At 42.0% G+C, this 25,847-nt stretch overlaps 2 protein-coding genes across 4 annotated transcripts; one reads left to right on the top strand and one right to left on the bottom strand.

Annotated features, from left to right (window-relative positions):
- Positions 1-543: 543 nt before the first annotated feature.
- On the bottom strand, positions 544-7,810 carry slc37a4a (solute carrier family 37 member 4a). Its single transcript, XM_042062758.1, has 8 exons — positions 7,197-7,810; positions 6,665-6,897; positions 5,580-5,823; positions 4,557-4,715; positions 4,249-4,334; positions 3,871-3,984; positions 2,651-2,789; positions 544-2,396 (listed from the first exon to the last, which is right to left on the bottom strand). Exons 1-8 carry the CDS (start codon positions 7,342-7,344, stop codon positions 2,230-2,232), a joined length of 1,290 nt encoding a protein of 429 aa, XP_041918692.1. The 5' UTR covers positions 7,345-7,810; the 3' UTR covers positions 544-2,229.
- Positions 7,811-7,817: 7 nt separating this feature from the next.
- Positions 7,818-25,847, top strand: yif1b (Yip1 interacting factor homolog B (S. cerevisiae)). Of its 3 annotated transcripts, none has more exons than XM_042062761.1 (8): positions 7,818-7,955; positions 11,193-11,416; positions 11,971-12,075; positions 15,976-16,054; positions 18,014-18,071; positions 19,375-19,530; positions 19,765-19,858; positions 24,458-25,847. In XM_042062761.1, exons 2-8 carry the CDS (start codon positions 11,201-11,203, stop codon positions 24,611-24,613), a joined length of 864 nt encoding a protein of 287 aa, XP_041918695.1. In that variant the 5' UTR covers positions 7,818-7,955; positions 11,193-11,200; the 3' UTR covers positions 24,614-25,847. The 3 variants fall into 3 exon arrangements, with proteins under 3 accessions (XP_041918695.1, XP_041918693.1, XP_041918694.1); XM_042062759.1 differs by lacking the exon at positions 7,818-7,955 and adding an exon at positions 9,539-9,748; XM_042062760.1 differs by lacking the exon at positions 7,818-7,955 and adding an exon at positions 9,546-9,739.

The following is a 25,847-nucleotide window of genomic DNA, read 5'->3' as shown; positions in this document are numbered from 1 at the left end:
ACGATGCTTACTGAATCTTTTCGTAAGTACAGCAACTACACCTGTTTTGTAAGCAAAAGATTTCGAATGCAGCTATTTAGAAATGAATTCCAAAGAAGATACAAGTCTGTGTCGTTTAATACGGACACCATCAGCACAGCTACTGGTTGTGTTCAAGAGTGCTCCTGACAGTGCTATCCTGTCTGTCATCGTATAAAGCCTGACCCATGCTGGATAAGCGGTTGTGGTTAGTCCATGGGTTTTCTGTGACTTTTGAAGTATTGCTTGATGGACCTGCAGAGCAAATTCAAATGCAATCACAGATTTGTCTGATTTCACCCAGGCCACACCTTTCCACCAAGTTTCATGAAACTCAGACTTGTAGAATTTTGTGATCCTGCTAATAAACAATCTGCAATGAAAATTTGACCTTGTCGGCAGAGGCAATACGCCCCGTACCAACCCCAATAGGAGAGGTTTCATTAGGAATTAGGAGTTGTTATTGGTGTTGAATGAGTATACAGAGTGTTATTACCAAACAAGAATGACAGAGCACACACCATGTAGAATGTGGTCATTACACCAAACTTTAATAATACTTCTATTAAGAATGTAATTAAATTAATAGCAAGGACAAACATATTCACAACACAAAAGTTACAAAGTTGTCAGAATTGAAACTGAGACGGGAATGTAGTTGTAGTATTACATGCGCTGTGCAATTTCAGATATAGCTTGTTTTTTAAACAAAGCTGTCTAACAAGTAACTCACAATGTTTCATTATTGTTTATACTGAACTATAATTTCACAATCCAGTTCAGTTATGACATTGTTTAAATTAATTTGGTCAATCATCAAACTCACACTGCAAAATTGTCAGGATTTAGCCCTGAAAAAAGTTAATGCAGTTTTAGTATATCATGCTTGTCTTCATGTGCAATTGTGCAATTTAATAGCATTTCATTTTTCATTAAGTCGTCAAAACTAATATTCACACTTAACAACACTCAAATGCCATCTACATGGAATGAAGAGTGGAGGTAGAACTAGGAGAAACAGAGATCAGACATATTTCCCTGCATGAGTCCAACTATAACGCTGGTGAGACAGAGATGGTTTTAATACTCGATTAACTCTAAATTAATACCCCTCGTGTTACAAAGTGAGACATTTAGTTTATATGGCAAGGCACATCAGTACCAAAATCATTGCTTTTTGTTGACATTCCATAACTTGTGAAGTGAGACTATATGCAAATATCTAAATGACATGCAATTCAAATATTTTGCAATACACTATTATATACTGTAGTAAAATACCATGGCGACTGGTAATTCCTACAAAGTCGTACTGTGGTGCCCCATTCGGTTTTTGATGTTCGGCACAACATATTAAGTAGAGAAAATAGACACAAATACTGCTGTGTAAAAAAATAAGATAGGGACAGAGATCTAAAGTGTGTCCCGAGTGTGTACAGAGTAACAGAGTAAAAACTTTTAGCCTTTTCTCTTGAGATGACTGTTTCTGGGTCATTTCCTTTTGAGAACTGAGATTAGATCTGAGCAGAGATTTGCAATATCACCCTTATTATGATGATAAGATGTTGTGGTGCTTAGTTTCCCCCTAAGCAGTTGTGGTGTTTAATCCCCTCATATGTTGAGATGGCACTGTGTGCTCTTAGGAATTATGACTTAATGGGAAAGTTGGCGAAGTGGGCAGACTACTACGCAACTGAAGCCTTCTGTTTGGGGAGCGTATGCTGCGACCATTAGCTTCCACTGTAAACAATGGAACTGGCTACAGATGTGCGAGCACGGCACACATTAGACTAATCTTCTAAAATTATTTTACAGCGCTTCAGTTGTGCACCCGGTATACCCTACCCTGGCTGTAAGACATTCATTTTTCACATTCAGCGAATAGATCCTCATGATCCACAAGCTGTCCATTCTGTGAGATGTCTGCTGAAGGGAAAAAAACACTTAAGGGAGAGGCGTTTGTTTGTTTGGCCGTTGAGCTCAAATATCAACAATCTTTCTCCAGTATTGCCGACTCCCCTTTAATTAGTGTGCTGGTTCGACAGGTAAAGTCTTTAAAAACGTATTAATGTAAAACGAAATGTAAATGTATGAATTCTTTACCAGAATGTTGTAATACAAATGACGGAGATGGAGAACTGTGTACTGAGAATGGTCTCGTTACGCAAGAAGAGGATGCCACATGTCCCATGATTCTTAGCGAGCAGCTGCCTAATCGGCCTTCTTGGGGATGCGGCCCATCTTGGTTTGGATGTTGCGCAGTAGGAAGAAGCTGACCGTAGTGATGATGCAGGTTACCTCGGCAACCCAGAAGGCCATGTTCCAGCCGTGGTGTTTGGCGACGGTGCTGAAGGGCAGTCCAGACATGAAGCCACCCACTGCCAAAACATAACATCAACTCAATCACAACATGTCAGCTAATCTGCTGTTTACATTTGTTAATGTTATGATGATATTATAATATTGTTTATGTAGCTTTTATTATTATTATATTTCATGACTTTATGAGCCTTTGAGCTTTTATATGATATTGTATGACTACTCTGTACAGATTAAATAGTCACAGCTTCTTTAGGTTTATCATTGAAATGTGCGTAGCACTAACTAAAACATTCATTTCAAAAGGCCTTACCATTGGCCATGAGAGCAACAATGGCATGTGAAGTTCCACAGTAATTTGAAGGGGCACTCTCATTGGCTATCACACCGAACAATGCTATTGGTCCATATGAAGAGAAACCAAATACAGCCCCAAGAGAGAGGATCCAGAGCTGCAGGAAATATAATAGAAAAACAAACATGACCAAAGAGACAACACAGACATACAACATTGCCAATGAGGGCATGCCCCAGTTGATCACTTGGGATCTTGAGATTTGGATTTAGTTACTCTAAGCCCAGTAAGTCAAAGAACAGAATACTACCGGTTCTATTTCTCCAGCAGAATGCTATCAACACTGACTTGATCTGAAGTCAAGTCAGTTTTATTTTTATAGTGCATCTACCATGCACAGAGTGCAACACAAAGCGCTCCACATACTGTAAGTTACAAGACACATAACAAAAAGACAAAAGATGCCAGATGGATAGTAGTCACAAAGGGTCACGCCCGGCTTTCCTGTGCTAGGTGTGCTCACTCCACCTTTGAAAGAATAAGTTTGGGCGGTCTCTCTCTCCCCCCAGTCTGAAGTCAGTCCATCTGGGCTAGACAGCAGCTGATTGGCGGGACTGTTCAAAAACATCTCCTGCCAGTTGTTTGCGCTCGGCTCAGCTCGGCACTGCTCAGCTCAGCTGGGCTTTGCTCTGGCCTCCATGCAGCACTATTTTACTCCTTTTTGCACTACATATAGCCTACAATTCACTGATCTGCACTACACTTTTGATTAGCTTTTTCTTGCTTCACATTTACAGACTTGATATGGTTATTTATTCAAATTATGTTTTCAGCGTTTAATTTAATGTGTTAATAAATTATCCGGATTTAACTGTACAAACAGTGTGGTCTCCCCCCTGTCATTGCTACTGTGAGCCAGGTAGTCTTGACAGAAGACTAACAGCCAGGCTACGCCGCGACTTTGCCCCAAAAATGACCATATTCCCTGACTTTCCACGTCTGCAATAGACTTCCTAAAATTCCATCATATTCCAGAAATTCCATGACCCGTGGGAACCCTGATTGTTGCAGCATACGCTCCATGAACGAAATGCTTCAGCTGCCTCTATATCATGCTCCCAGATGCACATGCACAGGGGCCAGGGCTAAGGTCTAAGGGTTGCCCCAGTTTAAACACATTATTTAGATCCTAAACTGCCACTGGCAACTGGTTGCAAAATAAAGACTGCTGATCTCACCTTTGAGCTGTCTGGAGTGACTGTGACTCGGAAGAGGTACAAGGAGACGCACATCCCTGCCATCATTGACAGCAGGAGGGAGTGACGAGGGTTGCCTTTAATGCTGAGCCCATGCTATTCACAAAGAACAAAACCAAAAAACATCAATAGCTGCCCGGAAATAACAACTCTTTGCTTCACTCTATCCAGATAAATAAGACACTTGAAACAGCTTATATATCCAAATGATCTAATCTTTTCATCTTGAAGATCATTACACTGGAGCGAACTGAACCGATCATTGGATGCTTAGTCAAACAACATGTCTGCTTGTAACTGATAACGTGTACACAGAAATTAAAACATGAAATTTAATCAGGTCAAGAGACGGCCACTCACTTTGGCCACTGCTCGGTCCGAGAGGTAGCCAGCAGCAATGCTTCCCACCAGGCCTCCAATCTCCAGGGCACTCATGAAAGAGCTCCCTGTAGCGTTACACAATCAAAAGTTACACAACTGAAGAGACACAACAAAACAAATATTTCAGTAACTACGGGCATGTGTAATCTTATTAGGCATGCTTTGGACCAAAATACAATAGTTCTTTGTGGACACTGAGAATCAGCAGTTGTGTTTTGCCCGTCATCAGCTGGCTGTAGTCTAATTAAATGTGTAGTTCATTCATTTAGCTTTGAGGACTACATTACCCATGAGCACTGACTGCTCCTTGTCCTGGATCAGGAAGAGCTGCCCCCAATCAGTGCAGGCGGTCTTCACACCAAACACCACCAGGTAGCCTAGCGACAGCACCCAGAGATAAGGGGAGAGCAGGAACTCTTTCAGGGTGCTGTCGTCACTGGAGGAATCTGGACGTTACAGACAGACAGACAGAGAGAGGCGTATCAGTTAACATGGACACACAGTCAGAATGCAACTTGTTCACGTTCGTCCTACGTGGGGCACATACTGGTCCAGAGTCCAGAAGGTCTTATTGGCCTTGACCTTGGACTTCAAAGCACAGAGGAGTGTGTAAGACCACACACCCCTCACACACATAAACACCTCTCTGTCACACACACAGGCCCCGACTTTACCCTGTGTCGGGGTCCAATAGTCCGCACATGCAGAAAACAATCACCAACCAAGTGAGACAAACATGGGAGGATTTTAAGGAAAAAAAGTAGTGTCAGACATGAGTTCTAGACGGTCACACATAGTCCCAATAGTTCAAAACTCTTGAGTATTTACTTACAAAACTGCCTCTTGATGTTCCTCATCAGAACAGGACTATGTTCAGATAACCACTCTATATAACCACCCTTCCACAAGCAATCCCAATATTTCGGCCATCAAGACATAACATCTGATTTCCACATCTCAGATAATAGATATAAATATGAAGCATCTCAATACAGTACATACAGCACAAGGGCTAAAGGTTAAAGACCTACTACAAAAGAAATGTACATTTTCATCTTGATGTCAACCTATGCAACACAATTTACAGTACTGTCTGATGAAGAGCCATTGCGGTCTTCATAACTCTAATATAATGGTATCCCCTTTGTCATGCCTGGAGTCACCATTCTTCTTCACTGACTAGGTAATTGATAAGAGGGTTATGGTTTATGGTGAGGCAGCAGTTGACTCTGATCGCATCAGTTCCAGAACCAAACTGCTCTCTGGGAACTCAAAATACAGAACTGAGAACCACTGCATCTCTGACTGACCTCCTTTGCCCTTCTTGGCTCCGGGCTCGATGTTGGGCAGCCCAACATCGCTGGGCTCGTTCTTGATGAGCATCAGGCAGAAGACAGACACCACCACACAGGCCAGGCCCGAGATGGAGAGCGTGGTCCGCCAGCTGTAGCTCTCGGCCATCAGCGTGGCGATGATGGGGCCCAGCCCCCCCGCCAGATTCATGCTGCAGGACAGGATGGCCCACCACGTACCAAACTGTGACGGCTCGAACCACTGCGTGGGGAGAGAGGAGAGGAGAGGAAGAAAAGAGGAGAGGGGAGGGAAGGAGAGCAGGGAGGAGAAGAAAAAGAGGAGGGGATGAGTGGAGAGCAGAGAGGAGAGGAGAGGACATCACTGCCAGATTCGGGCGTCAATTGGTAATTCATAAAAAATGTGGTGTTACTAACATTAAACTGGTTCAGCATATAAAGACATGTAACCGGAACTAGAAGTAAACCCTGAGCACTGTGCTACTCAGCCTTCACCTCAGCCAACACTGCCCTACCCTTTCTCTGTCACACCTTTGACAGCTCACTGATAACTGACAATGGAGAAATTGCAGTGTTAAAATGGACCGGTCCAATTTGGCACAAGCTGCTGAAAAAAAATGGGTCATACTGAAATCAAATGCCACTCTGTCATACCTTTCCAAACAACATTAAAAACGGATTCAACATATGACTACCACTTGCCTCATTCATGTAAGCCACAACATTGTTGACACATTGCTTCAGGGTGCAAAGTAAGAAGTTCATTCTACCTGCATTTTTGCACATCATTTGAAAGTGAAACAGTAATAAGACTTAAAGCAACTCCATGGAAGAATTGATATCAATGTCCCTTGGCGTCAATATTCAACACCATTTAGCACTAAGACAGCACCCAGTTCATCAAAAAACGACTAAATTAGTCATGATCCTACCCGATCAACAACATTACATAGTGCACTATTAAGAGCTCTGGGCACACATTGGCAATATCAGAGACTTTATTTTCCATATCATAAGCCATTGTAGCAGTGAGTTTGTGAGTTTGAAATAATTGCATGGCATTGCTTTAAGATGTACTACTATACCTTGCGGAGGACTTTCCCACATGGGGGCCAGCCCAGACCCTGTCCCAGGCCATTCAGGAACCAGAGGCCAGAGAAGACAGCCACGGTGGACGACTGAGAGAAGATCACATTGATGCCGCCCACCGAGAAGAGTCCGATGGAGAAGAGCACTCGGGCGCTGATCTGGTCCGACAGGACGCCGCTGATGAACTTACTGATGGCGTAGGCCAGCGATTGGCTACTGGTGATGAAGCCTGCAGAATGAACAAGCACAACCGACCTATCACATCACATGTTTCAGACCATGACACTTAAATTGTACGGCCTAACCCTAGTGAGGGTGAACATCAGCATGACATCAGTAAAGACATGGATGTTACATTTCTATTAATACATTCATAGATTTTTAAAGACTTCACTGTTTAGTGGACCCAAAGAGACTGACTGACTTTTGAAACTAAAAAATGCTAAATTGAAAGCAGCATATTATTTTCATAATAAACAACGGCAATAAATGAAATCCAGATGTGTATCGCAAGAAACATGTACTCACCCAAATCATCTTTGTCAAGGGTAATTTCTTGCATCAAGGATGGCATCACAAACGAGAAGGTCTTCCGATTGAAGTAGTACAAGGTGTAGCCCACAAACATGGCCAGGAAAATGGAAGTCCGATAGTATCCATACCCAGACGCCGTCATGATTCCAACTCTCTTCAAAATATCTATACGAAGGTGAAATACAATCAACCACCAACAGAGGAAATGAATCCAACTTCAAGCTTCTGCCGCCTCTGTGCTCTGCTGGTGAATGAGGGGGGAGGTGAACTTTGTGTCAGCAGCCACAGACCAGCGCTCAGAGGCTTATGTGTGAGGAAACAGCTGTAATCAATCGTGAGGTTAATGGTCAACTGAGTCCTGTGCCTTGGGTCTATTTGAAGGGGAACAGGAGAGAACCAACTGAGATAGGTCTGCTGACAGCTCAGAAACCAATATTTCACAAGACTCGTTCTACAACTCGAAATTAAAGGTAAGTACTATTCTGGTGTCTCCCTCTTGACCCTTATAACGGTTATGTTTCCCTTCACTTTTCTCTTGATATTTGACACAATGACTGCCATATGCATAGGCAATGTAGCTGATGTTCTCTCTCTGTACAGTTAATCATTTATCATCTTGAAGTGGTTGTGGCCAAGACGGCCAAGTCATTGGCTACTTGTGATCCGTGACACAGGAGAGGACAGCCAATAGCTCTGCAGGAGAGAGAAAGAGAGAGAGACAAAGGGAGAGAGAGAAAGAGAGAGATCAGTAAGGTAAACTGTAACTATATCAAATGCCCTATGACTGTGTAACGCTTTCTCTTTACAGCTCATGTAGTGAGGATGCATGCTACATCTGGGTCCAAATGTGAACATCTGTTAAATGAATAATTAAGTTTTAATTAAGTCTTATCTCAGCAGTAGTCTTGAACCCGGAGACACGCCCCTCATTGTCCTTCATTTACCGGACATTCAAGGTGACACGCATGCAGTGAATGACTGCACTGCGACGTTTAATAAACTGATTTAAAATAACGTCGCTGTCTCAATCCAAATAGAAGAACTTCATGACATTGTAGCATGTTATCATAACAACGTCATGCACACAGAAACACAATACAGATTGTTACACTGACCCGTTCGTTGCAGTAGGCTACTTATTTCAGTAGACTTCAGTGGAATTGACTAGATCTCTGAGTAGTGTTTTAGTGCACAGTATAGGCTAAATAACTTTCATGCAACAATTTCTGCTATACTTTACTTCTGTGTAAAAGTCTTGGTCGTTTTCACACTCACATGAGACTCTCACAGATGAACACTTCGTGACGCGGCAACGTCGCAATCACCGCGCCTTATCTCAATGATGGCTGCCCAGCTGACATGATAGTGGTGAATGAATGAACTGACACTTGTTTTCACCAATCCAGAAGAGAAGTTTATGGTGATTTACTAGACCACAGACCTAAGGAGTCGGCTCTGTGGACCTTGGTTGCCATCTAACGGTGGATTATTATATTGCTTCGCGAGTTACCCTCCCTTGGAGGATCAAACGGATTATGTAACCAATATTCACTATTTAAAATGATTTGATTCCTTATACTGTATAACTCATGTATTGGCAAGCACCTAAGTGTTTCTTTAACCGCCAGTCACAAATGAATAAGATTTAGTGCATGTGCTTTAAGTTTGATGAGGTAGCACTGTAGAGAGTAAAATGCAGTAGCCTAACGATACAGTAGTCTTAACTTACCCTGGATTCTCAGATGAGCTGAAAAGAAGAATCCTGAAGGTTAATTATTTGCCTAACATTCCAGGAGAAAGGAGAATGAAGCGCGATGACAACGTAAACAATCGTCCTGTTTTTAGACCCTTGATTCTTATCTCCTTCCCATTGGTGGATTCAAAGGATTAGTGTGCCACAGAGTAGCACGGTGACATAGCACGGCATCTAAGGTCCAGTATTCTGAGTTGGTACTTCGATCAGGATTAGCGTTCACGCCCAATTCCGGCATGATAACAGTCACCATTACAATGACTGTTAAACCATTACACCACACGTGAATGCAACATCTATGCAATGTTCAGATTTGACGCTTTCATGTCATAATGATAATTTTCTATCATGCCCAAGATGTGGAGAAGCCCCTATTGTGCACAAATCTGCAACTCTCTGCACCGGCGCACATCATTCACGGAATTCCTGGTTGCTCTGATAGGCGGGCGTCGTCTTGTCCAATCCACGTTTAATGATTGGCTATAACTGTTACGTAACGTATTGAACGTCAACTTTTCAGCCAATCTGAGTTTTGCAGCGATCAGCGCTGTGATATGTCATTGGTTAACATTTTAACTGGCCTTCTGATTGGTCCTGTGTGTAAAACAGACGATAAGTGATTTCGTTTTAAAGAAAGAGGACAGTGTGGCTGGTTAGGATGAATGATCTTCCCTGGAGTAACTTGAATTGGTTGTTTTAAAGACTGGTATAATTACACTGACGTGTAGCTTAAAGTGATATATCTTTGACATGGCTTATCCAGCACAAAGTGGGTTCAGACAGCGTAAGTTACGTACGTCATCTTATTTTGAAATGCATGTTTGGTAAGCTAACTTCTACTAGCCATCACCAGCCAGTGCTAACCACCTTTAGCCAACCAAGCTAACTTTAGCTACAATGAAGGGTCTTACAGTGGTTGTCTGATAATCGTACTTAATGTCCTATCTGTTTTTAACTGGATCCGATATGTCACAACAACAGAATGACTTAAATTACACCTTGCCGTAGGGTATAACGTTAGCGGCTTAACGCCAACGTTAACGTTACAATAAATGCCGGTAGGAAGTCATCCCAGCATAGCAGACACATAACGTTAACGTTAGAGATTAATGTTGGCTAGATCACAATGTAGCGAAGACACTGTTAAAACTTAGATACAAGTCAGTTCGGAAAACTTCAAGTGGCATTGCAGAAAATCCATTGAAATACTTTCGCAGCAACTATGATACTAGAATCGTAATTAAACGCGAGACATACTATTCATATCTATTAGCAGTAGGTCGCTAATGTGCTAACCCTATCAGTTTCCACGTAGACGGTGGAGTCCGCTATATTTGGCCTAGGTGCAGTTCTGCAGACGTAAGAGGCAAATAATAGCTTAGGCTCTTCTCAGTGTTCTTCCTTTCATTAATTTTAAGGAGTTTATGTTAGGCAAGATGTTGACGTTGTACTTGTTATGCTACTTAGGTGTGTTTGCAACGTACATTGTTTCTGAACTGAAACGTTTGTTAAAATCAGCAGTCCAAATTAGGGAAGCACTGTCACTCCTCAGATGGCCATGTTTATTTTGACTACAGTGACTTTCGAAACTAAAACTAAAGCTAGGCCAATATCGTTGAGGTTGTTGAACAGATCTGACACAACTTGTACCAGTTCTCTATTAGGAGTTTTCCCCCCGTCTTGTCCCGTTCTCTACGTTAAGCAACTCATCAACTAACCTACTAAATTTCAAATTAAATTTGTCTTCTGTCACGTGTACCCTTCTCTACGTTAAGCTACTCATCAACTAACCTACTAAATTTCAAATTAAATTCTGTCACGTGTGTTTTGTTTACGCCAATATTACAGACAGGCCTAATTATTGCAAAGTTGTCTTTATGTTCTTTAAAGGTAGCCATGTTGCCGTATTTCTCTTTCTGCCTCACTGTATTTATTACTGTGAGACAGGCCCATGAGAACCTCATGACCAAAACATATTTGTTGTTACCAAATCACAGAAAACAGTGGTGGCATGTGATGTTGCTTCAGTTTGAGGTCACTTGCTGATCAAGAAAGTTAGATTTCACTGTTGTGCTGTCTTGGGGTCAAAGGTGTGTCAGATAGAGAGGCCACACAGATTTGAAAATTCTTTCTTTCTTGTTCTTTCTTTATTTCATCCATCCATCCAGTCTCCCTTACTCATCATTTCATGCCCTCATTTGAAAGCCCATCCACTCACTCATTTATTTGTGTTTCAGAGCCCAAAATGAGGATGAGGACCACTTCGACAGATGGCGCAGACCCCAGCCCACTATTCGAGGACACCAGCGCCGGACCAGGGGCTGCCGGCTACAGCAGAGGCCAGGACAAGGGACCAGGAGCCTATCCTGCCCAGACACTGCTCTCCGACCCCATGTCCAACCTGGCCATGGCCTACGGGAGCAGCCTAGCCAGCCAGGGCAAAGAAATGGTGGACAAAAATGTGAGGCCTTTTTACATGCAGTCAAATAGTTTTGTCTGAAGCATTTGCACATATTGATGTAGCAGAGGCCATCATATGTGAATGTGCAGACGGTAGTTGCTGGAATCTATAGTGAACGTTCAGTCTGTCAGTTGCTATATGAGCTGCAGAAGCTCACATACACTTAAAATGTTTTGTCTGTAGCTTTGCAAGTGATGTACTTAAAGGTGCTCTAAGCGATGCCACACGTTTTTTAGGCTGAAACATTTTATGTCACTTACTGCAAACATCACCTAACCAACCGCTAGCAGTCTGTGTCCTGAATACACTGTAAAAAATCGCGACCTCTGTGTACAGCCCAGGCTCCAAAAACGGCAACAAAGTGACGTTACCCAGCATCGCTTAGAGCACCGTCTTTATGGAGTATGCAGAGATTGGCTTTTGAGCAGTCTCTGTTGGTGCAGTTTCCTGTCTCACCTGTTGCCAGTGGGTTAAATTGGTGTCAATTTGTTCTCTTGTGGAATCATTCCAGGTTACTGACTCCTCTCCTCTTCTCCTCTTTTCTCTTCTCTCAGCTTGACAGATTCATCCCCATATCCAAACTGAAGTACTACTTTGCAGTGGACACTATCTATGTTGGCAAGAAACTCGGGCTGCTGGTGTTCCCTTACATGCACGAGGTACTTGATGGGTCTTTCTCTTCTGGCCATGATAAGGATCGAACATGTTTATTCATGTCATGTGACTACCGTCAGTGAAACCAAACGAACGTGTACTGGTTTATACATACCGTATTTTCCGGAGTATAAGTCGCACCAAAAATGTGTCATAAAGAGGAAAAAAAAATATATATATATATATATGTTGCACCTGAGTCGCAGGACCAGCCAAACTATTAAAAAAAAGTGCGACTTATAGTCCGGAAAATACGGTAGTCACATGCATTCACATGGACTTCCCCATTTCTGGTTCTCCCTCCACTCTGCCTCCCGGGCTCATTGTTGTTATTCATTCCATCACTATTGTGACATTGGTTTCCTTTCCCAGTTTGGTTGCCCTTAAGATTTGACTTGTCAGGCTGAGTTTTGACTCACTCACTGTAGCGCTTGTGTTTTGCCCTCAAGGCCTTTAGGCCTTTGGTTCTATAAAGCCAGCCACAGCCGTGTTTATTGTTAATCACGCTATATATAGACCTGTGTAGAAATAACACTGCTTTGCACTGAAGTAATGACTGGCACTAAAGCCATGTCAGTGAATAGTAGAGTAGACTTAATGCATAACTGTTTAAGATTCTCCCCTCAGCACTTATTTGCCTTAATTAATTTACCTTCATCTCTATTTGCCAAAATGAGTCTGTCACCTGCACAGGGGAGAATGCCTAGGTTTAGAGTTGGTCGTCTTGTGGTCTGGCAACAGGATACTGGCTATTTAAAGACTACTGTACAGGCACTATTTACTAACACTTTCATGGTTTCCGCGGTGTCATAAAAAGTCTTGCATTTAATAATATGAATTTTTGGCCTTACAAAGTCATAAAATGTCTATTTTCCATACAAGGTCTCATAAATTACATTTAGTCTTACATGTATACGCTTGTTCACCCACTTGTTTCCCTCTGAGAAATGCGCTGGCAGCAGCATTCATTCATTCCACCTGTTGTAGTTCTGTCTGAGGAATCTGGGTGTTATCACAGCATTCCACAGGTCCATACTTGTGTATGGACCTGTGTAACATACTTACGTTTCTGTGGAAAAAGAGTTGCTGTAAAAGGTCTGCAGCAGACTCAGGCGTTCACTCAGTTTTGTTTGACGCCATCACTGCCCAGTCCGAGTAAATTCTTAAACACAGACTTACACCTACAAAACACAATTGGCCAAATGGATAATTTTCTTCTCAAAAGCACATTTTGTTAAATATATACTAACAGATCTTTCTCTGCACACTAACTTCACCAAAACACTAGAAATCTGACTCAAAATGAAATTATTCTGTCAAAGAATAACACTTGTTTTCACTTCACAAGGTATATGCATTACAGACATTGTTGACATTACAAAAACTGCATATACTTTTATGTTTCAGTTTTACAGGTATTTGCATGCAAAACATGCAATCCACCATTTGTAAACTAAAATTCTTGGTTGGGAACTGTATGTCCACATGTAATGTTCACATTCAAAAGCATTCCAGTAAAAAAGTTGTTTTACCCTTTACTGTATACTACTATCCTAGAAATCCTACCTTTTAATGTGGGTCTGGCTCGTCAGGCTAGTATACTACTGGAGGTTCGGTAGAAATACTGTTTACAGTATGATAAAACAGAAACAGTTTACAGTATTGCTTAGAGTGAACAAAATATCCATGAAACACACGAGCATTCTGAACAAAAATACAACAGCAAAAAGCCCAGATAAAAAAGGGGGGGGGACTAAAAAAAAGCACAAAATTACTGTATCTAATCTCTGCGATCTTCAGGGTTAGGCTACATGTTTTCATAAACATCACATCTGATATTACAGTATCCAAGGCGATGGGATAAACCCGCTTTGTAGCATAAGCAGAGCAGAAGCAGCGGTTTTTATACTGTATCTAAGGTTTGGAATATTGTTTTTGCTATTGTGGGATGTGTGTTAACATTTGTAAATACTGCAAAAACAATCCATAATTTTGTTGGGACGTATAGCTTGTTTGTAAAGAAAATGTAAGCATTATGGAAATGTATTTACTGACTGCATATTGTGTGAAAACGACATGAAATGTGTGAATGGTATGGCCACAAAAGACCGATGATGTGCTAATTGTGATTAGAGTTTTGAAAATATGACAACTGTGGTGTATACTACGAAGCACGTTAGACATATCTAGGCTATGTAGACATATCGAGGCTTCACAAAGCCTTGACTCCGGGGTATACGTTAAGTAATCCTACGATAGCAGTTATGTGATCTATTTGTCAAACTAGGCTTTCAGCTCAGATCTGTGCACGTTCTCGGTGTTGGGATGACGTTGGCCAATCGTGAAACGTGGAGACGCACAAGACCGCCTCTATTTAAAAACAATTACTTCTGCATTCATGAGCGATGGCTTAATCTACACTGCGGTCATTTTTTGTGTCTAACCTATAACATCAAATAAATCAATTGTCATCAGTTGTTGTATGGTATGCACGTCCATAGTGGGATATTTTCATGCACTATTAAAGTAGAGGCAGAGCTCCATCTGTACGATATGACGGAATCCTACACGTGAGAACTTCGTTTTTAAGACAATTGATTGGTCAGTGGGCGGTAAATTACATGATTTGAGCTATAACTTAGCACATAACCTCCTCCCGACCAGGTTTGGTTGACAGCATAAGATACCATGGTGATATAGCGACACTAAAACAGATCCACTTTTGTGTCACAGCATATCCTGGCTTTGAGCGTAACATACCTCGCTAACCCACTAATCGAGATTCGTAGTATACCCCACTGGTTAGACAAACGCTTGATAGCGGCTGAAAAAAAAACTGTAACTGGCTGGACCCTGCAGAAACCCTGATATTAATGACCCTGATAAAGGCAGGTGTGGTTTCAGTTTGTTTCTTACAGTACTTTCCCAAACCCCAGATGGTCAGATCAAGCCCAATCACTTTAATGGGTTAGATTCCTTCAGATTCTCTAATTAAATTGTCTGTGATCCAGTTACTACTCCAGATGGGTGCAAATCACCTAATTGTTCCACCATTTACACTGGATTTAATGTTTTAAGAGATGTCTGCTCCATTTTTTAGAATGCACCAGTAGGTGTCACTAATGGGAGCCCATGTAACTTTTGCCTAGAGCTGGTCCACGTGTGATCACTTTCAACCTTTTGATTGGAATAGTTTGATTAGTTGGATTTCAGCCATATCACTGTAGCCATTTCTGTTTCAATAAAGCATTTCCAATTTCAGTTATATTAATAGGTTATTTTTTAAACACCATTAATAAGTTACACTCTCTCACACTGGCCTCTAATGTTACACAGCCCAAGACCATAACCAGAACTACCAGAAACCAGAACCTGGGGTGCGTTTCCTAAAAGCATAGTTGTTAACTAAGTTAGCAACTTTGTTGGTTGCGATGCAATTTCCCATTTGCCAACCTACTAAGTTGCTAACAGGTTAGCAAATGGGAAATTGAATAACAGGTTAGCAACTATGCTTTTGAGAAACGCACCCTTGAACTATAGCTATACTGCTCTCTAGGATCCTTCTCTTTAACAGTGAGGAACCTTTGGTTATAGTCACCTACTCTACTTCACAGCATAATTTTACACAACCATTCACAGTTCCTGAAAATGGACTGTTCAAACTGCTGAGGTCACCGTTTACACTCAATAATCAGTATTCTAGTTCAGTCTACTAAGGCTTGGCAGAGTTAGACCTAGTCTCTGGTGTGGCATTTCTCATTGTCAGGCCTACAGTATAGAGTTGAAACTCTCTTATGACCTACTTTAACAGATTGTCTTCTCCACTTTGTCGTCAATAGCACTTTCATTTCTGCTTTCTTCATAATTAAGTGCAATCCCATGTGTTCTCATGTGTCTGCATTTAGAACTGGGAAGTGAGCTACCAGCAAGACACCCCAGTGGCGCCGCGCTTCGACATCAACGCCCCTGACCTGTATATTCCAGGTAATGTTTTGAGGACTTAAAAAAAAATCTCTCTGGCCCTTTGTTGTTATCAAAAGGGCAGCCGTGGCCTACTGGTTAGCGCTTCGGACTTGTAACCGGAGGGTTGTCGGCTCGAACCCCGACCAGTAGGCACGGCTGAAGTGCCCTTGAGCAAGGCACCTAACCCCTCATTCAAAAGAGTATATATATACTTATACTTAAAAACTGAGCCTCTGGTTGCTGAATAGTGTCCTCTCCATGCCGTTTTCATGGACTTGATGTAATGGCAGACCATTGCCAGTGTTTCATAGTGTCACATCAATGTTTCAATATGTGCTGGTGTTGGAGGTAAAAATGCTTTTTTAGATTCTGATGTTTGCAAAAGTGCCATAGCATGCCTAGACACAGAATGAGATCAAGGGAAAGAATAAATAAGTTTGTTGCTTGAAGTAACTTGCATCAACCCATCTAGTTATTTAAATCTCCTTCACAAATGAAATTGTTGTGAAATATAAAGGAAAAATTATTTGCAGAGGCACTCAGAGGTTGAAAAAGTATAAAAAAAAAAAACCCTTTAGTTTGTCATGCAAATTCTTTTTTCTTTGGATTCTCACTTCACCCATCGCAGAAGAGCACCTCAGCAAGGAATTATCTGAAGTCTCCTGAGGGCCCCAAGTCCTTTTGTGTCTTCTGTTGTGAAATATGTTGGGAAGTGCAAACCTCCGTACTTGTATAGTGACTAAAATAGTGCAATAGTTCATGGCACAGTCATGGTTAAGGTAAGCCTAGCTAGCTAACCTAAAGCTAGGGTGCCATCTTAACAGGTGTGTTGATATAAACAAATTAGCTGCTAAATTAAAACTTTGACCGCTCTGAAGTTTGCTTTTCTTGGATTGCACACTACACATAGCTCTGTTGGTTTCCAGTTTTTGATGAGCTGTATGTCTTGAACATCCCTTGAACAGTTTCCGGTCAGATGCATCTTGTCTGGGCTTTGGCATGCACTCCACACAATCAACACAGACAAGAGATGTACTCCAAACAATTTAATATATTTCACAACCACTTGCAGATGATAAATGGCTACATGTGGCGAGGGTTTCCTCTTATCGGTGTGGGGAATGACAGGGGAGAAGTCTGTTTTTGTATTATCTATGGGAGTGTATGGAAGTGGATTAACTGTGGGTGTGGACAAAATAAGGCGTCATCTTGGGCTGTACAAAACATGTTTTACAGCACAATGTTCTGGACTGTAAATACCCCTTTTCCCTAGGAAATGAAGTCTCTCAGGGCTTAAAAGCTCTCTGGCACTGTACCGGAACTTGGGCATGGGCTGGGCCGATTTGAAAATGGATCATTACATATATCTCTGAATTCCTGACAACTTCAGGAACAGACATCTTCCTTTCCTTAAACCCTGCTCTTTTAAACCAAGTGAGACATGTGCTCATGCTGTGTTCATGACTTGTTGGAAACTCGGAAATCACAACCTCTGAAAAGTGACCTGAACGCAAGGTCTGGTTGGATTTTATGCCCTGATATTCGGAATCTTTCCAGACTTGACGTCACAATCATGCTCTCTAATCACAGCTGCCTCTGCTGCGACAACACAACAAGACAAGACAAGAACACTACCGTAGTTAATCTGGCAAGGTTATTTATCCCCAAATTAAGATTGTAAATAGAAACTTTGTTTTTTGTCATTCTTGCTCAATGACAGTAAGCAGTTCTAATAACTTATTTATGCATTCCCTATAAAGACCACACATAAGCGCAGACATGTTTCTACAGGAATCCATATTCATTTCCGGACTGATCTCATGAACACATTCCTTTTGGCAGTCTGAATTTTGCAAGTTGGGTGTTCCGAGTTTACGCCGGTCATGAACGCAGCATTAATCTGTAATAGTGTGTGTGCTGCTGCCCCAACACTTCTCTCGCCTCTGCTAATGCTCCGATGTGTTTCTGTGTCTGTAACAGTTATGGGCTTTATCACGTACGTGTTGGTGGCAGGCTTAGCGCTGGGAACGCAGAACAGGTAAATGGCAAAACATCCTCTCTTCTGCATACGGGGAAAACTATGCTTACTAACCTCTCAAAGGATGGCACAGCACTATATACATATATGAATGTGTAGGCCTAATCCATGTGTGTACGTACAGAGCTATATCCTCTCCTGCATACGGGGAAAACTGCTTACTAACCTCTCAAGGGAAAGCACAGCACTATATACACATATGAATGTGTAGGCCTAATTCATGTGTGTACGTACAGAGCTATAAGTCAGATGACCTGATGGGTTTGATGTTTCTATCTTGTCTTTAATATAAGCTGCTTCAAGGCACCACCATTGATAACTGACTCTAACTCCTTTTCAATACAAGGAAGTTTATTGTCACATGCATATAGTTACTGGAAGTAAGAAATGCAGTGAAATTATGTCTGGTGTCAGCCTATTTGTGCATTAATGGAGGGGGGGGGGTAAAAAGTGCAGTAGAAGAGGGGTTTAGTAGATTAAGTGGCAAGGGCTGCATAAAAAAGGTGGGGGAGGGTTGGGATTGGGTGGGACCTGCGGTGCTTTTGTAGAGCAAGCCTTTGCTGGGATCTTTTCATCTCCATTTTCTGCACTCGACGCTCCGGTTCGATTCAAATCGTGCCTCTTGGGTTTAGGATGGAACATTCAGGTGGAGCACACCATCGCTCCCCTGTCTCCCTGTTAACCCTTAAAGGTGTAGGTTTTTGAACGTTCTAAGTTCCGCAACAATTGAAGGTTCTAAAATTCTATGTTGAATTCAATGAACCCAGATATTCTTTAGAATGTTAATTTCCCAACATTCCCGTCACACCGGTGTGACGGTACTCCTTTAAGGGTTAAATAACCATCACACAGCTTGGAGGTGTATTGTGCACCCTGTAAGGGAAGCGCGCTTGATAGTTTCTGAACCTGGTGGCTCATAAATATAGGTTATGCTTTGCAGCAGAGGTAGTCGTTGGTTGATATTTCCTGTGGTGAGGGCTCTTTGCAACGCGGCATAACGGACCCACAATGCAGTTGGGCAACGGATGACGTAAGCCCATGTAAAGTGAATGGGATGTGTCTCCAGCACTGCAACGCACACAACTGTGTGTCGGGGCCGTCATACTGACTTGACTTACTGGTCTGCATGTTTTTAAATTAACATTTGTTTGTACTTTCACTTTGTTGATTGATGTCTGCTGTGCTTGTATTTATTAAAACAGCCAGCATTTGTGAACCAACTACTGCCTTAAAAGCCTTTTCACACAACTAATGTAGCAGTTTTATATTCATATTTATATTCTGTGTGTGTGGTGTATTGCAGGTTCACCCCTGAAATCCTGGGGATGCAGGCCAGCTCTGCATTGGTGTGGCTCATCATTGAGGTCCTAGCCACACTGCTCAGCCTCTACCTGGTCACAGTAAACACAGACCTCACCACCATTGACCTGGTGGCCTTCTCTGGATACAAATATGTTGGGTAAGACCCAAGTCCTCAGTTTTTGTTGTTGTACCGATGTTTGTGAAAAATGGCCAGAGTTTTTCGTTAATGAGGACATTTTCTGTCTGTACAGGCCAGTTGACTTATTAAAAGTAGAACAGCTCCCACTTATAGTACTTTGACACTGGTCGATCTAACGTGTCAGCGTTAGATCTCCTCCTGCGTTCTCTTATCCTCCCTCCCTCTCTCTCTCCCTCCCCCTTTCACTCCCAGTATGATAGTAGGGGTCGTGGCAGGACTCCTGTTTGGGCGAACGGGATACTACCTCACACTCCTATGGTGCTGCGTCTCCATCTTTGTGTTCATGGTGAGTAAATGCCAGTGTAATACTATGTGGCCAGGTGTCAACTGCAGGTGTGTCACGTTTTGGTTAAGGGAGAAACTAAAGAAATAAGGCTGGAGCTAACAAACAAACAAAGGTAGAGCTAGCGCTGCAATACAGATACAGAAGTAATTGGGGGAGGGAAGTAACGAACAAACAAATCAACAAAATTGGGTAGGCAAAAAAGGTAGTTCTAAAGTCCATTGTCAAACAGAGCATTCACCTACCAAAAAAGGAAATGAATGTGATTAAGGAGGACTGGGTATGTTAGATAATAGGCTTTGTTGACATGGGTTTGGATGTAAGGATAACAGTGGTGTAAGTCTACTCTCTGATATGCAGGTTTAGGATCTTCACGTTAGTGTACTTGTATAGCACAAACCTTCAGAGACACTAGGATTTCAGCTCAATACATTATTGTAAATGGAAATTAATTTAAAAACAAGGATGGATTTTAGGTAATGAAGTGAGGGAATAGAGATGTTTCCTGGCTGCTCTGATTCCTAATGTAATTGCCTGACTGCAAAGCCTATAAAACAAACTCCACCAAGACATTTTTGTCTTTGTAGATAAAACAGCAAAAGGCCATTTGAAGAACTAGGTTATCTGCACATTAATGAGTCACAGACACTTGGGCTCAGGGAATTTGAAATGAATAGTACTCGTTTCATTTCCTTTTTTGTTTTGTTAAATATGGGCGTATTGTTGTTCAGTCTGTGTGGGTTGTGTTACAGAGCTGGGTCAGTGGTTGCACAGTGGTCAGGAAGTCAGATAAGCTATTGTTGCGCCCTTGAGCAAGGCGCCTTAACCCCAAGTTGCTGTAGGACAGGGATGGGCAACTTTGATGATGGAGAGGGCCACAAATATTTTCTTGTCACGGTCAGAGGGCCAGATGTGACCGCGCATGTCCACCTCTGGGATATCAGGAATCTAGTGATGCACGATATATCGGCCGCCGATATAATATCGGCCGATATGGTCATTTTTTTACACATCGGTATCGGTCCGATGTCAAAATAGGGCCGATGTGAACAGGCCGATAATCATTCCTGTGTATTTGACGTGTGTGTAGCGATCCAAGCGTGTTATCTGTCTACACTGAATCCGTTAAATATGACCTTCTATTGCATCATATTTCTTATTTAAAATAGCAGGGCAACAAGACTGACAAAGACGACACTGGGCATCTGACAAAAGTTCTTTCAAAACGTTGTGCTGTATTGCGCTGCTCGCATTGCTTGCAGTCAAGTTGATGGCTGGCTTGCATGTCATGTCACGCCTAGCACTACATCTCTCGTAGGCTAAATATAACTGTGTATCAGGCAGAATGTAGTTATATGGTCGTAATAGGAATTTAATAGGGCTGTAACGATATGCGATTCAAAACTGAAATCGCAACACTCATATCCACAAACCTGTCGCGGTGTGAAAAGGCAGAACCGACACACCCTTTCTAGTGTCTAGCAGTGCTTTGCAGCTTACGCGGCCGCATAAACAACACACATCTCCCGCTTTACTTGGCGGTAGCCTACGTTGCTTTTATTGTAGACTTTACCAAACAGTATAAACCCCCTGTTAACCTTTCCTGCTTTGTTTCAGACCGTAGTCAGAAACGCAGGGGAGATTCGTTATTCGAGGGCCGATGTTATAAGATAGAATAACGTAGGGGTCACGGTCCCATTTCTGATGAGCAAAATACACGAGCTGAACTTTTTATTTCGGGTTTGAGTTTTATTTCGGACAGTAACACCGCTCACACTGTGTACAGACTCCAACTTGAACTTCCACACTCTCTGCTCCAGTCGCATACATACACTTCCTCACTCCATCTCCCTCCTTCCCAGCTTCCCACACACACACACACACACACACACACGGAGCTCTCTTAAAGGAGCCGCAACACCATTTTACAACACCCCTCTCTTTGCCCCGCTCTCTCTCACTCAATGGACACGCGCGACTCGGCCAACGCAATCCAAATAAAACATTACAATCGTGAAAGCAAGGACTCCTAGAAGACGACTAGCTAAATTACTATTAAATCTGCTTAGCAACATTAGCATGCAAAGTGATGCAAGTTGATAGACAATTGTGTATCAAAAGAAGAAAGAAAAGTTTGCATAATTAAATAATTTTTAATTAATTTTTTGCAGCATATAGCCTTTACTATCTACCCCCCTTTTTGACAACTGACCTATCGGTTTTACGTATCGGTTATCGGCCTCCTGTTTTGGTAATAATTGATATCGGTATCGGCCCTGAAAAAACCATATCGGTCGATTCCCTACATGTAACACAATAATAGTCAGTCAGTCATTATTAATCACTTTTCTTCATTGCTGGGGCCGTTTATGATCCACTCGGCAACATATTAAAAATATAGAAAATGACGTCATAAGACTGGCAGCCTTAACCCTCTTACCCCCCACAAGCACGCCATATGGCAACTGTGGCAAGGAAAAACTCCCATATTCCAGGAAGAAACCTTGAGCAGAACCTGACTTAATAGAGGGAGCCCATCTGCTTCTGGCTGGCTGCGCCCTCCAATAGCAGCAGATGTAGAATAATCTGAAAAAGTAGTCTACAAGATAAGATGAGTTAACTAAAAGCTTTCCTGTACAGGCATGTTTTCAGATCTTTTTAAAAAATATTTACTGAACTCGCCTGCTTGATATACAGAGGCAGGGTGTTCCATAGTTTGGGGGCATAATGGATAAAAGCAGCTTCTCCACTTTGTTTGTGGAGCACTTTGGGTACGATTAAAAGATTAGAATTGGATGATCTAAGTTTCCTTTGTGGTTGATAAGATATTAAAAGCTCAGATATATGAAGGTGCTATGCCATTCAGAGCTTTGTAAGTAATTAACATAACCTTAAAATCAATTCTATAGGAAATAGGGAGCCAGTGCAGTTCAGCCAACACAGGGGTGATGTGTTCTCTCTTCTTAGTCTTAGTTAAAAGTCTAGCCGCAGAGTTCTGTATGAGTGCCAATTTCTTTAGATGTTTTTTGGGAAGACCAGTGAAAAGTGCTTTGCAGTAGTCTAACCTGCTAGTGATAAAGGCGTGAATTAGTTTTTCTGCATCTTGTTGAGTTAAAAAGGGCCGCACTTTGGCAATGTTTCTCAAGTGGAAATAGGCTGTCTGAGTAACTTTACTGATATGGGGCTTAAAACTTAACTCTGCATCTAAGATGACACCGAGGCTTGTTACTTTTGGTTTGACCTGGTGCGCCAAGTTCCCCAGATTACTAAGAATAATATCTCGCTTTAGTTTTGGTCCAACCAAAAGTACCTCTGTTTTGTCATCATTTAGTTTCAAAAAATTGAAGGAAGGAAGGCCTCCAGTTGCTCATCCCTGCTCTAGAAGAAACTGGATCTTGTAAGAATTGAAGTCACTTTAGATAAAAGCGTCAGCCAAATGAACAAGTAAAGAAGTTAGATCTGCAACCCTCCCCCTATACCCATTACATTATCGCAATCAGTAATCAGCCCTAAATCGGGCTCTACGTTAACTGAACTTAAAATGGTCACAAGTAAGCCAATTCATCACAGTTCAAAGTTGTGGTTGGACTAGGTAGGGCTACTGCAATTAGAATGATAAAAGGTCATGTTACAAACCTCTGACACTGCAATTGAGCATCCAGAATGAAAATGTTTTCCTATGGCTATGTCTGTGTTTGGCTGCATGCATGAAGGCCGTTTTTTTTTTTTTTTTTTTTTTCTCGGCTCGAGGTGCTACTCAAAAAAATTCTTCAAGGTTGGCAGGTCTGCAGCCCTGACGGGTGCAGCCGTTTTAGGGCAGTCCTAAAGGAAGCTGCAGTCATGCACTGGGGTGCTATTTTGAGAGGGTGTGCACACACACACACACATACACACACACACACACACATACACACACACACACACACACACACACACACACACACACACACACACACACACACACATACACACACACACACACACACATACACAGAGAGAAGTTGAAAACCCACACGCCTACATAAGCAGTTACTCCTTTTTTAAATGTCATACTTGAATGGTGCGATATCTACGGTCAGGCAGCTTCTCTAAGACATGGTGATGACAAACTTAACTTTGTGTAACTTTCATAACAGTTAGCCGCATAGAGGAGAGGCATGACTTCAGGCCATTACATGGCAACCTTACACCATTTGTTAATGTATATAAGAAAGGGCAAGCTGAGAGGCACAAATGCTACCTGTTTACCTTTACCAATGAAATGACTGGGGAAAACTGCTTTAAAATGCTACCTGTTTACCTTTAACCAATGAAATGACTGGAGAAAAGTGCTTTACAAATGCTATCAGGTTGTTCTATTTTAGTAGCTTTGTTTTCGTTATCGTGTTTTCCTTCCACTACAGTGACACAATCTACAGGAAGCACATGTGCTTATCACATCACTTGCCCTCTGTCCATGCAAGTCTCCTTACATTTAGAAGTGAATTGAACTTTGACGTAGAAGTTGAATGTCGAATGATCATGAGTCCGCTGCCCTTGACCCAGCCTTGCCATGATAACAGTAGCATGTGCCCATGTCCACTCCTTTCCTTTCACCCCCAGATCCGCACCCTGCGTCTCAAGATCCTGTCGGAGGCGGCAGCTGAGGGTGTGCTAGTGCGAGGGGCTAAGAACCAGCTCCGCATGTACCTCACCATGTCTATAGCGGCCGCCCAGCCCGTCTTCATGTACTGGTTGACCTTTCACCTAGTCAGGTAATTGAAGGCAGAGGTGACGAGAGCCAACAACCACCAAAGCCACAGGACGTGACCTAACATCCGGTGTGCCCGGGTTCCATCCAGTCACCACGATTATGTAAACGACAGAAGCAGCCTGCAGCATTCACGACAGGAAAATGTCAAAAACAAAAGGATTTTTCTAAACATGCTCGGCCATCACGTAGACAGGTTTTTTTGTTTTCTTTTGTTTAGTTTGTTTTTTTTTTTGCACGAGGAGAGTGAAATAAATGTGACTGGCCTTGCTGTCACACAGCACAAGGTTTTGTTTTTTTTTGTCGACTTTGTTTTTGACTTTGTTTTTCTATGTAAATGTATTGAGAAATCATTGACTTTTCACATGTTTGTATAATGTACAGTCTAGTTTTGTCCTTTTTTTTTTTTTAATGGAAAAAAAAACATGTAAATGATATGAACGTGTACAAATACCAGTGATGTGGCCAAAGTCCTTAAATGCTAATCATTCAGAGACTGTAGTGGAGCTACGGATGGACCTGTGCACTGGCCCTTGCATGGAGAGAGAGAGAGAGAGAGACAGAGAGACAGAGAGACAGAGACCGTCCACTTTTAGTTTTTTGCTGAAACACAAAGTCCCGTCTGCGTGGCTGTCCCTGTGACAAGATGAGCTGATGGGTGAGACTGGCTTGTCTCTATGGGGTGTGTGTGTGTCTCATTTTTAAGTCATAATGCGCATAATATGCAGCATTTCTGTGATGACCCTAAAATATGTGGAAAACCAGAGCTCTTGGTTAGGCCCAATCATGCCTGGTATGTGTTTGTTTTTTTTATATAAATGTCTTATCAAATTGATATTAAATGTGTGCAATGCCAGTGCTGGCATGTCTAGCCTCAGATAAACGTTGTCCTTTAATTATTTTTTTTTGTTCAGCATTTCATCCTTATTTTCTACATCCTCAGGAAGGGTCTGCTTTAGGAAAGAGGGACATACGTACACGTTTAAAACATAGAAAAAAACTGGATTCTTTTTATTAGATTGACACAAAATCATGGATATCTCCAGATATTACGGGACCTGCCACTCCATCATATGGTCTGTATTATTTATCGCATATCAAGTCTGTTGTAAGCGCTTTGCCTGGTAACAGAACACATAAGAGTGTATAACATGAGTTTAAACTGCTTCTGTTCTTCATACCTCGTGTTTAATACAGTGAAGCCAAATGTCGGCTTTAAAAGATGCCCAATAAAGCCAGGTG

The sequence above is a fragment of the Alosa sapidissima genome, chromosome 15 (genome assembly GCF_018492685.1).
Source record: "Alosa sapidissima isolate fAloSap1 chromosome 15, fAloSap1.pri, whole genome shotgun sequence".
Classification (NCBI taxonomy): domain Eukaryota; kingdom Metazoa; phylum Chordata; class Actinopteri; order Clupeiformes; family Clupeidae; genus Alosa; species Alosa sapidissima.
Note: the sequence above shows the minus strand (reverse complement) of the source record. Positions and strands in the feature narration are given on the sequence as shown.